We start from the raw sequence: 12,435 nt of genomic DNA on the forward strand, positions 1-12,435 counted from the left end.
AAGGAGAGAGTCAGTGATATCAGTACAATGTACATGTACATGAGTGGGTAATCATTGTATAGTAGATTCCTTAGCACAGCATTACACATCATTTACTGGTAGTAAGAGTACGGCAAAAAATCGGAAAATATTCCAATTAATTATTAATGGAAAAATATGTTGTTTATCCTTAGATACAGTGTGGGTGTGTTACCATTATTAATAATGAAATACATTACATGTAAGTACTATCAGTCAGTAATTAGAAAACAGTAAATACAATACAAGAGAATGAGCCACCACCAACACTATCTTACACTATACCATGGACTCACTCAAAAACCAACTGCTTCATTCATTGAAGTGGCAGCTAGTACAAGCCATTAATAGACACTTTAACACAACATGAATCACACACAATAACTGGATCAACTATTAGTAGCAATAGACTGGATAATAGACTCATCATCATCTCATACTGGGGAGTGTGTGTGTGTGTGTGTGTGTGTGTTACAGTACATGGTCTTATGTAAATTTTGCCAAAAATTGAAAGCAGAGAATTTTTCATTTTTATGATTTTTTTTCTGATGCATATACATGTACTTATGTTGTGTAAAAAGTTTGAGCTGGTTTCAATAAAAATTGAATTTTTTTACAAATTTTATGAAGTTCAAATTATAATCCCCTGGGGGTCTACTTCAGTAATTAGTACCAGACCCCTTGTTCCTAAATTTCAATTATTTATACCCATTATCAATGATACAGTATTGGACCTCATTCATTGTATGTTAGTCCTCACTAAATCAATTAATGTTTAACATAATGTCACCTCCTCCACATTATAATGAGACACACATTAACTGATCAATCATTAGCTGATACTAATGGACTAATGTTCATATACTGTATATTACATACAGTCACTAGTCAATAGTGTCTGCTGGAGTAGAGGAGGAGGTGTCTGTTATAAGGAGTGTATCTGTTAATAGTATCACATTGTACTAATAATAGTGATAATAGTATTTAATAATAATTGTTTTTAATAGTTGTTTGTCGTTCCCAAACTGTTTGACTCCTCCCACTACTGTCACTAGTAATGTTATCATTATCTTCAATGAGACACAGGATATATTATAATAATTGTTAGTTTTATAGTAACTGCTGGTAGTTCCTCAACACAGCTGCTACTAGGACCAATCTGCAGGTAATGACATATTAATGAATGATTCAGTCACCGATGTACATACACTTAATGTTATAATGTACATCATTACACCATTAATTATCATTATTAATCATCTACTAGTAACCAACCAATAGTGACAACAAGGTGCATATACACCTTGATAATCACATGTCGTCTTTGTAATATGGATTGAATAGTATGAATCCTTCATAAAATGCTCATAACTGCCCTAACTTTGTCCTAATTCTAACTTTCGTTAATAATAAAAATTAATTAGCATAAACTTTTTGATCTGTGTATGACTAATTATAATCCTCTCCCATTCTTTTGTACCAGACCCTTTGAAGTTTACTGTCATACCAAATTACCATTATTTGTAGATCATTTAGTATCATACAGTAAGTATGTCATCTCCTCCATAGGAAGAGACACACAGTACATATATGGTACACTACTCAATTGTGTCTGCTGGAGTAGAGGAGGAGGTGTGTCTGTTATAAGGAGTGTATCTGTTAATAGTATCACATTGTACTAATAATAGTGATAATAGTATTTAATAATAATTGTTTTTAATAGTTGTTTGACGTTCCCAAACTGTTTGACTCCTCCCACTACTGTCACTAGTAATGTTATCATATCTTCAATGAGACACAGGATATATTATAATAATTGTTAGTTTTATAGTAACTGCTGGTAGTTCGTCAACAACAACGACTAATGAAGACCAATCATCTATTAATAAATGATTCAGTCACTAATGTACATTATATACTTGATGTTATAAATAGGAACTACTATCAATATTGGACCTCATTCATTGTATGTTAGTCCTCACTAAATCAATTAATGTTTAACATAATGTCACCTCCTCCACTTTATAATGAGACACACATTAACTGATCAATCATTAGCTGATACTAATGGGCTAATGTTCATATACTGTATATTACATACAGTCACTAGTCAATAAAGAAAATGGTGCATTTTAGCCTGATTCCTCCAATTTAAGGAGATTTCCATATAAAGGACAGTGGGCTGCCCATAGGTGTCGACCCTCTTAGAGAAAGGTTTTAATGTACTACCACTTATCATTATCTGTTATTATTATTATTATAGTTTTTTAACAACAGCTGCTACTATAAAGATTAATACCCAAAAGTATTGAGCAACTATCTATGGTATCTGGTAATGGGGAGGCCTAGATATGCTGTTATCTTTGGTAATAGTTTGTCAACAACACCTGCTACTAAAAATTAATACTCAAAGTATTGAGCAGCCATTTATCACTGGACTAATGGGGAGGTACATGGCGACATTTGACTATCCCAAATTCAATTGGCAAATGCACTACTCAAAGTTCTAGCAATCAGAATGAAACTTGGCAGAGACAGAGGTAGACTAGTAGCAGCAGGTATAATTATTATTTTTAATAATAATTATACCTGCTGCTACTAGTCTAGAAACTACTCAACGGTAATTACATATTAATAAATGATTCAATCACTGGTGTACATTATACACTGAATGTTATGAATAGGAATTATCATATTGTTCATTTACTCAGTAGTCAATAGCTGTATCATATACACTGGCCTTGACCACCACCTGCATAATGAATCCAGTTTGCATTTTGTAGGTAAGTTATGTTACACATTATCAGTGATACAGTATTGGACCTCATTCATTATATTTTAGTCATAACTAAATAAATTAATGTTTAACATAATGTCACCTCCTCCACATTATAATGAGACCCACATTAACTGATCAATCATTAGTTGATACTAATGACTAATGTAATCAACCAACAGCTACAACAATGTATACACTTGTTATTAAAGCAAAGGTAAGGATTCCTTATTAAATGCTCATAATTACTCAATCTTCCTGACTGTATGATAAAACATTGCTAGCATAGCCTTAGCCTACATAATGAATGATCAGTGAGTAACTAATTATGATTATATAATTCCAGGGGTCTAATTCTGTCCTTTTTTACTGTCCCATTAAAGTTTACTGTCATGTCCAATTACATACATTAATTTTTTACATTATCGATGATACAGAATGAATAGTCTGTGCTAGTTATGTCATCTTCACTGGAACAGCACACATTACATATGACACACTAGTCAATAGTGTCTGCTGGAGTAGAAGTGTCTGTTATAAGGAGTGTATCTGTTAATAGTAATAATAGTGGTTATAGATCTAGTATTGATAATAGTATTTGATAATTGATTATAGCAGAAATAATAATTACTACCTAATGTATTTATTATTTCTGATACCGTAGGGCGCCTTTTTTTTCGAGGGCTATAAATTTCGCAGATTTAATTTTCACGAATTTATGCCGTCTGCCATCTTGTATCGTATTAATTTGATTTTCGTGAAAGTAATTTTTGCGAATCTTTAAAAAATTGCGAAATCCGTGAAATTTATGGCTCTCGAAAAAAATGCGCCCTACGGTAATAGTATTTGATTTGATTATAGTATCTGTCTATAGTAATAATTTTAATAGTAGCAAGTCGTAAGACAAAGTTCTCTAAACTGTTTGAATGTTCCTACTACTGTTACTTACAATATGAGACACAGGGTATAATAATTGTTAGACTACTGGTAGTTCGTCAACAACAGCTGTTACTAAAAATTAATAAAGACCATGCAATTTTAATTATCAATGGTACAAAAAATATGAAGGAGGAACTATGAAGAAGGAGGATCTTATTAACAAACTTCTGAAGCCTAGCTACCCCTGAGTAGGTACAGTATAATTACATTAATGCAGCAATTCTCCCATTTCATGAGCGCAATTAATGTTGACATTGAATTTTGTCATATCAGTTTCTTGCAGGGGTGGATCTAGGATTTAATTTTTTGGGGCAATCATTAATGGGTGGGGTAATTATGGGGTGTGGTCAACCATTTATGGGTCAAATCATAGATATTAGAGTATTATAGGAACATCATAGATATTGATGTGCAAAACATGACAGAATTAGGAAAGTCAATATTATGAAGACTAAAGCCTGGTTTACATAATGACACATGGTCTTCCTTCAAGTGCTGTATAAATAAATGGCAGTGTGCATCAATATGTAATGATAGAATACGAGCCTATTCTGATGTTTTAAGGCATGTCCCCGGGCCATAATTCCCCCTTAGATCTGCCATTGGTTTCTCGTAATTAACTTGAAGATCAGCTGTTTTGTTGTGTGTGTATGTGGTACCAGCTCATTGTGACTGATTTTTAGCAGCTGCTGCCGGTGGCCCGGTTTTATTTGACTTAATAAATTTTAGTTGTTTTATGTATCTTTGAAAGTTTTTCTTTGCAGATTCATAAATAAATTACCTACTGGAGGTTAATAACTAAATAATAGTCTGCAATAATAGTTTGTGCATATGTAATACATGTAATCAGGGCCGTAGCCAGGAACTTAAAATAGGGGGTTCGGAAATTGCTGCGCGCGGAGCGCGCAGCGAAAATTTTGACGAAAATGGGCGTGGTTGGTAGGCGTGGTCTTAATTTACGCATCTCAGCCATGTGCTGACTCATCTAAAATGGCTATCTGTGCTTCTCGCTGTTGCCAAAATGCTAATCCTGCTTTTACAGTGCTGTTCTTCATGACAGGAGCTAATCTAAAAAAATTTTGCAGCTACAACAGGGGGTTCGTCCGAACCCCCCCCGAACCCCCCCTGGCTACGGGCCTGGTAATAGTAATAGTTTGATCTCAATAATATTCATCGCGGACTCTAGTCTCGGCAAGGGGCGTGGCGAGACTAATCGCGGCGCGGGCGAGTTGGAAGTCTATAAATAAAATCAGTGGACGGATTACACTTGGCTTTTCTTTTGTCCTGTGCCGGCTTGAAGTTAAATATGTCTTTTGATGAAGTGAAAGATCGCCTCTCTCGTTCTTTACCTCCTTACTTTGTGGAAGCCTACCAGACGTTATTAGATGTTGTTGGTATCAAATTAGATCCACAAGTCCTAGATTCAGCTACGAGGTTTAAAAAAGTATTGCAAGAGCATAAATCGAAAAAGTCAGAAGCAGAAGCGGTAGCATACGCACATGCTATTTTGACTGGTCTTGGATGGGAAGAACTGGATGACTTGGAGAATCCGGTCTTACTTGATAAAACGGTGCAGATCGATGACAGCTTGAACGAGGAGCTGAAGCGTTTCGAGAAATTTGAGCATGTTGTTTACAACGCTCTTAGGTCTTTGGGAGTTCAGTTCGATGGATACCAACTTAATAGGTATCTTTTGGCAGTCCAAGTTGTACTCGAGAAATTTGCCTCTTCTAATGAAGCCGATTTTCTTGAATGTTTTGTATCATTGAAGAATAAATTGGGTTCATGCTCACATGCCGTTGCATTCACTATAGCAGTACTGGAGAGGTCTGGCTGGGGACGTACTAAGATATTGAAACGATTTGCATCACCAAATTTTGATCTTAATGCAGCTTATCCTGAAGTTGATCTCTGCCTGACAGTTGCTGATTACTATGGTAACATGAGCGAGAGGGACTTCAGCAGTGCTAAGGTCTACACCTCTGCCGTTCATCTCAATCATAGGAATGTCAGTGGTCATAATCCAGTTAGTTTTACAATACTCCTACTGCAGCAGAATATTATAAAGGTTGGTGATGTATCCAGTATTGAGGATGGAATAAAGTTCCCCATATTTTTTCAAAAGTACAAAGAGAGGTGTAAAGGTGAGACAGTGCTGTTTGCATGCAAACATGACCATTCAGATAATTGTTATTAGGTTTCTTTTCAAGCACTAGTCATGAGACAGTTCCCAAGACTAAACCAGCTAGTTTCACAAGTAAAATAAAATTTATGTATAAACCCTGTTTTCAGTGCCTGTATAGCACCAATCAAGGAGAGGTATACCAAACTGATAGATAATTTTAATTTCTCACTGATGTTTGTTGCAAGTGAAGCTCTGAAAACAAAGTCTCTGGATGAAGTTAAGAGCTGTCTAGAAGATAAAGTGGTGAAGAATGAAGTTGATGCAGTTTCAGATGCAACATCTTTGGCAAAATTTCTTCAGCGATATTGTTTTTTTTCAAATTTTTCTTTACTAGAATTTATGATGAAAAAGCTTGACCTCAAAGAGTCAAAGCCAAACATTGACCAGCTAACTAAAGAGAGAGATAACTTCTATAGTGTAGTACTCGCCAAGGACTTTGCTGCTGCAGCAATTATAGATCACAACATACTAATTGAGCATCATGTGGAGGTATTTTCATTTAACATGCTACAGTACATGATATTATTAATTATTTAGATGACTGTTGTTGTGTCTTGGAATTCATCTGAGACATACCTAGCAAAATTTCAAGACTACATCACTAAAGCTTTTAAAAGTCACTCAATGTTTATAGCACTGCTAAAAGCTCTACACCACAGCTCACTATCATTTGTATGTACTATACCTGTCTGGGATGTAGATGCTATTCGTGCTGAGCCTCATGCATTACAATTACTTGGAGTTCAACGAATTATCATTGATAATGCTATTTTATATGTAAGTAATTGCTGTTTAAATTTGTAATAATGTATACTTTTGTGACTCTAAAATAAAAAAATAGGAAGCTGCCTCAGATAGTTGTGAAGCTGGTGGAGAGATCAAAACTCAGCAACAAGGTATACCATATTCTGAAATGTTTACTGTGACTCAGTTTTAATTACACAAGAAAATGAAATTTAAAAAATACAATTGCAACAAAATTTTGCTTCATTACATAATTATTATCCTTACATTTACAATGATTCTGATCTAGTATCATATAAGTATGTGTATTATATAATATGCATGCTATTGTTTAAGATTTATCATAATGATTTGGCAGCATCTTTAGGCCAATTAAGATACCTTGCAATCCTCATGAGCCTTAATTTGTTAAAGGAAATGCCTTTAACAACTATCATGTATTTTAATAAGAATTAATTTGTTTTGCAAAATAAAAGAGTGCAAAATAACTTTTTCTTCAATGAAAAGTGTAGTGAGACTAAACTTATGCTTATTTATATTTCGTGTTGTTTATTGGAGCATAACATATTTATTTTATATAGATCTTACTCCAATTCGACCTGTTCCAACCCCACCTTCTGATTTATTTCCAGAAATGAAAAATTTGAAGTTTGACAGTGATTACACTGATGATCTTGTTAAAGATATTGATTTTCTGCTGATGACTGCCACTGAAATAGAGCTAAGAGGAGTGCTGGGCTATCTGAAGCCGTTAGATGGTCGGAATAAAATTTTGCAAGCATTTGTACATGAGTGTACTTGGGTTTACATTGGAAAGTATGGGAAGCAGTCAGTTGTGGTTGGAAAAAGTGCAGATAGTAAAGGTCAACAAGGTGGTTTTGATGCTTTTGCAGTCACAAATAAGATAATGAAGATATTTAAGCCAAAATATATAATTGCAGTTGGAATCTGTTATGGAATGGACCCACAGCAAGTACAGCTTGGTGATGTTATTGTTTCTGAAGTTATCTATAACATATATAACTTCAGTTTGCAAGAAGGTAGTATCAAGTCTCGTAAAAATGAACATCCACAACTTCCAGTTGGACGAAGTCTTTTTTCATTATTTGCGAACTCTTATGGGTTCGAAATGAAGCATTCCAGTGATGAAAATGCCGAAAAGGTTGAAGTTCAGTGTGGTGACATTGCTTCTTTTCCTGGAAAGATTAATGATCTCAAATTTAAAAATCTATTACGAGATGGATGTCCTGATACTTTGGCTGGTGAAATGGAAGGAGCTGCAATATTCAAAGCTGCTGCTGAACAGAAAGCAGAAGCTATTGTCATTAAAGCTGTTGCTGACTGGGCTGATGGGAACAAGGATAAATTCAGAAGTTGGAAGGATTTTGCATCTCATTCAGCTGCTACATATGTTCATTATCAAATAAATAAGCTTCATGCAACTGCTTTGAAATCAGCAGAGTAGTGAACAGTTGTTTTGATTAGTTTGTGAATTTAACTTTGTGTGAAAACTTAAGCTTTGCAATTTTTTTGCTGCAGGCCTAGTTAGATTAATTTTAAGTTTGTGAAATTATTTTTGCCTGTGTGAAAACTTAAACTTTAGCATATATGATTATTCTTATTATTATTGTTGTTTTGCTTATTGTTGATTGTATCAAAGCAATTGCTTACAATGCAGGACAAAATAAAAGAAAGAAAAATGTAAATGTTCTTGAGTACCTATCTCTTAAGGCCAGGCAACCTTATGTACCTTAATAACATGTACATGTACATGAGTGGCTATAATCATTGTAGTAAATTCCTTAGTACACATCATTTACTAGTAGCAAGAGTAGGTTACAATCATTTTAGTAATCAACAGATACAGTGTGTGTGTGTGTGTTACAGTACATGGTCTTATCATCAGTGCAAATTTTGCCAAAAATTAAAAGCAGAAAATTTTTCATTTGTATGATTTTTTTCTGATGCATTTACATGCACTTATGTTGTGTAAAAAGTTTGAGCTGGTTTCAATCAAAATTTGATTTTTTAGAAAATTTATGAAGTTTTAAAGTTGCTTAATACATGTAGGATGCAATATTAACTTAATTCCAGTTAATTAATATATTGTTAATAATAATATCACTAGTAATGAATATATGTTGTACTATTATGTAATTGACTCATTATGTTATTAATATAAAGTAACTGGTAGTTAGTATATTGTCACTAATGATCACCTAATGATCAGTGAGTAACTGAAGTATTGAATTATAATCCCCAGGGGGTCTACTTCAGTAATTAGTACCAGACCCCTTGTTCCTAAATTTCAATTATTCGTACACATTATCAATGATACAGTATTGGACCTCATTCATTGTATGTTAGTCCTAACTAAATCAATTAATGTTTAACATAATGTCACCTCCTCCACATTATAATGAGACACACATTAACTGATCAATCATTAGCTGATACTAATGGACTAATGTTCATATACTGTATATTACATACAGTCACTAGTCAATAGTGTCTGCTGGAGTAGAGGAGGAGGTGTGTCTGTTATAAGGAGTGTATCTGTTAATAGTATCACATTGTACTAATAATAGTGATAATAGTATTTAATAATAATTGTTTTTAATAGTTGTTGGTCATAAGACAATGTTCCCCAAACTGTTTGAATGTTCTTATTACACAGTCAAACTCTCTAAAACAAACTCTTAATTAGCAGACACCTCTCTATGATATACAGTTGCTGTTGTCCTGGCCATAAGGCCATTAGGTAGCATATAAATGAACCTCTGTATAGTGGAACATGGCCTATGTGCATAAAATGTCTTCTCGAGTGTCTTCTGCTTAAGAGATTGTTGTTTCTCTGTCTTGTTCTCTCCCTCTCTTTATTATTGAGGAATATGAGAAGCTACTAGCTATCGTTAACATCAAGCTACCTCCTAATCCTTCTCAAGAGCCATCTCATAGATTCTGGGACCTGTTCAACGCCCACACAACACAGAAGGGATCATCATTAGAGGTTGCTGTTACTTACCTCCACACTATACTGAATGGACTGGAATGGAAGGAATTAGCTAAACTCAAGGTCTTTATCAAGAATGTTGTTAAAGTTGATGTAAAAGTGACTGAAGCATTGGCACGTGTTAAGAATGACCTCCCTAAACGTATTAATGATTTAGGAGATCAATTAGGAGAGTACCAGTTGAATAGATACCGTCTTGCTGTGTCCGTATTAGCAAATCAAGACCCCATCCCTCCTGAAATACCTTTAAATGAAGTGTACGACGACATTTTGTTAAAGAAATGTGGTTCCTATCCAGTTGCCATTGCATTCACAATCGGAGTCTTGGAGAGGTCAGGCTGGGGTGATACTAGGAGATTGAAACCTTTTGCTGACCGGAGTGTTGATTTTAATACACGATTCCCTAAAGTTGATCTCTGCCTCACTGTTGCTGATTACTATGGCAACATGAGCGATAGGGACTTCAGCAGTGCTAAGGTCTATACCTCTGCCGTTCACCTCAAGAACCACAGTGTCTCTAACAAGAATAGGATTGAGTTTACGCTACTACTGATGAAGCGTAATGTTATAAGTGTTGGTAAAGTCTCTAACATTGAGGATAAAGTACGTTATCCTATCTTCTTTAAGGACTACAAGAAAAGAAGTGAAAGTAAGATTTATTAAAACTTAGTGAATGTTTTGAGACAGACAGAGAATTTTTTGTTTTTTTTAGACAAAGAGCTCCAGCATATTTACTGCACTGCTGCTAGCTGCAGCAATCTAAAGGTGTGGCTGCAATGAAGGTGTGGCTCAATCAAGCCATGCTCCACCCGCACACACAGTAAATGGTGGCACATGGCCCTAAGTGGTGAAGAAAGCTTTAGTTTTTCTCGACTTTTAAACAGTTTAGCATACATTTGTTAGGCTCTATTTGTTGCATACAAACTGCTATCTAGTTCCTAATGTTAAAAGACTCTGGCCGCTACCTCGGGAGAAGAGAGCCTCGTCTAAACTCACAAGGTATGAAAGTTTGGGCTATCATATCTTTAAAACGAAGAAGATTTGAGCAATTCCTCTCATATTAATGAAAGATGAGGCTTTGCTTTATTGTTTTATCTGCCCTGTTGCTCTTTTGCTTTCACTACGAAAGAGCTGCAGGAGAGCCGACTACGTTTGGCGACTTTGCCAGCTTCTTTTACCACGGAAAAGACAAATCAAGGATTCCCAAGACGGAGAATAACTTTTTCTAGAGCCAGTGTTGATTATAAGACTCTCTAGGACAAGACAAGAAAGCAGTGTCAGCTCAAAAGTGAAGGTCAAAGCGAACACACAGACAGGACGACTGCTTTACCCTCGACCAACGCCTACGCGGTCTCGGGTAACGACCAACGCCTACGCGGTCTCGGGTAATAATGATTTTCATATCTAGATACAGCATCTGAATGTACTGAAGGTTCTGAGCAACCATCTGTCACTGGTAAAGAGGAGGTATATAGATATTGTTGTAATAATTGTTATTATAGTTTCTCATGGGACAACAACAGCTGCTACTAGTTTAGAAACCACTCAATCATCAGGTAATGACATATTAATAACTGATCCAGTGACCACTAACTGATGTACATTATACACTTAATGTTATAAAATTAGGAACTACTGCAGCATCTTATTGTTCATCATCTACTGATTCTGGTAAACAATCAATATCTTATTCTATAATGATCTATCTTTAGATGCTGTTCTTGATGCTGCTCTTAAAATGAATCAAGTGGTCAAGTTTCTAAAACCATTGGAATCACAATGGCGTATGATAAGATTATGTCTTGAAGTAGATTTAGATGAAGATGAGCTAGTTAAAAAAGACCATGACAATAGTTCCTGTCTAGCAGCAGTACTTGATGCCTGGTGGAAGAGAAGCCCTGTAGTGAGGCTTTAGGAGATAATGATAATGTGAAGAATGAAACAGAAACATTTTTATTAAGACAGTAAATAAAATTGTAAATTCATTTAAAGGATAATAACTATTTTTAATTCTGCTATGCCTGGTTATGAACTCCTACCTAACCATGAAGGTTGTCTCTAAAAAGCGGACCGGACCTGACCAACGGACCCGAAAAGACTAATTTACGGACCGAGCGACGGACCCGATACAAACTAATTTATGGACCCGACCAAGGGACCCGAAAACACTAAAGTACGGACTCCTCGTTAATGACCACGGACCTGACTGATTAGTAGCATCATGGTAGCATAGCATAGATATCTATGCTAGCATCAGTATTTATGATGCTAGCCGCCAACTCCATGATGGCCAAAACAACATACAGATCTTCAGTGACAATTTTTGGACTCGCCGCGTAGGCGGGTATTAGGTAGTTTGGTTGTCTGTCATTCATTCTGTCCGTTTTTAATGTCTTTTTAAAAATACATAACTTTAAAATTTCATACTCTAGGCTTATAGATCTTTCTCTACAGCTGGCAAAAGTCTTTCTTTATCGTCTAATAATGTTTAAAGAGCATTGCCGGGGAGAAGAAGCTTACAAAGCAAGGAAAACTGATTTTAAAATACTGCAATTGTGCTGACACTTTCGACAAAGATAACACCATTTTCCAGTAGATCTTTACCATCTATTTCATTAATATGTGTAGAATTTCTTAACTCTTATTTGGTAGCGACTTATGAGCCTTCAAACTTCAGGTCTGCTAACTTTGAGAAGGGCTGGAGCAGAAATATGGTAGGCTAGAGGTACTAAACTCTGTCAACTCACTCACATCTACCTA

At 35.3% G+C, this 12,435-nt stretch overlaps 1 protein-coding gene and 1 long non-coding RNA gene across 3 annotated transcripts; both read left to right on the forward strand.

The window, feature by feature from the left end:
- Window positions 1-745: 745 nt before the first annotated feature.
- On the forward strand, window positions 746-2,570 carry LOC109588154 (uncharacterized). Of its 2 annotated transcripts, XR_002187986.1 has the most exons (4): window positions 746-1,183; window positions 1,588-1,650; window positions 1,742-2,232; window positions 2,282-2,570. It is a non-coding gene; the product is annotated as an uncharacterized LOC109588154 (long non-coding RNA). The 2 variants fall into 2 exon arrangements; XR_002187985.1 differs by having other exon boundaries at window positions 1,588-2,232.
- A 2,282-nt stretch (window positions 2,571-4,852) lies between these two features.
- LOC109588155 (uncharacterized) lies at window positions 4,853-8,335 on the forward strand. Its single transcript, XM_020004337.1, has 6 exons — window positions 4,853-5,877; window positions 5,931-5,990; window positions 6,037-6,407; window positions 6,456-6,695; window positions 6,760-6,814; window positions 7,244-8,335. Exons 1-6 carry the CDS (start codon window positions 5,040-5,042, stop codon window positions 8,125-8,127), a joined length of 2,448 nt encoding a protein of 815 aa, XP_019859896.1. The 5' UTR covers window positions 4,853-5,039; the 3' UTR covers window positions 8,128-8,335.
- The last annotated feature ends 4,100 nt before the right edge of the window (window positions 8,336-12,435 follow it).

This window comes from Amphimedon queenslandica, unplaced genomic scaffold (genome assembly GCF_000090795.2).
Source record: "Amphimedon queenslandica unplaced genomic scaffold, v1.1 AMPQUscaffold_12264, whole genome shotgun sequence".
In the NCBI taxonomy this organism is placed as follows: Eukaryota; Metazoa; Porifera; class Demospongiae; order Haplosclerida; family Niphatidae; genus Amphimedon; species Amphimedon queenslandica.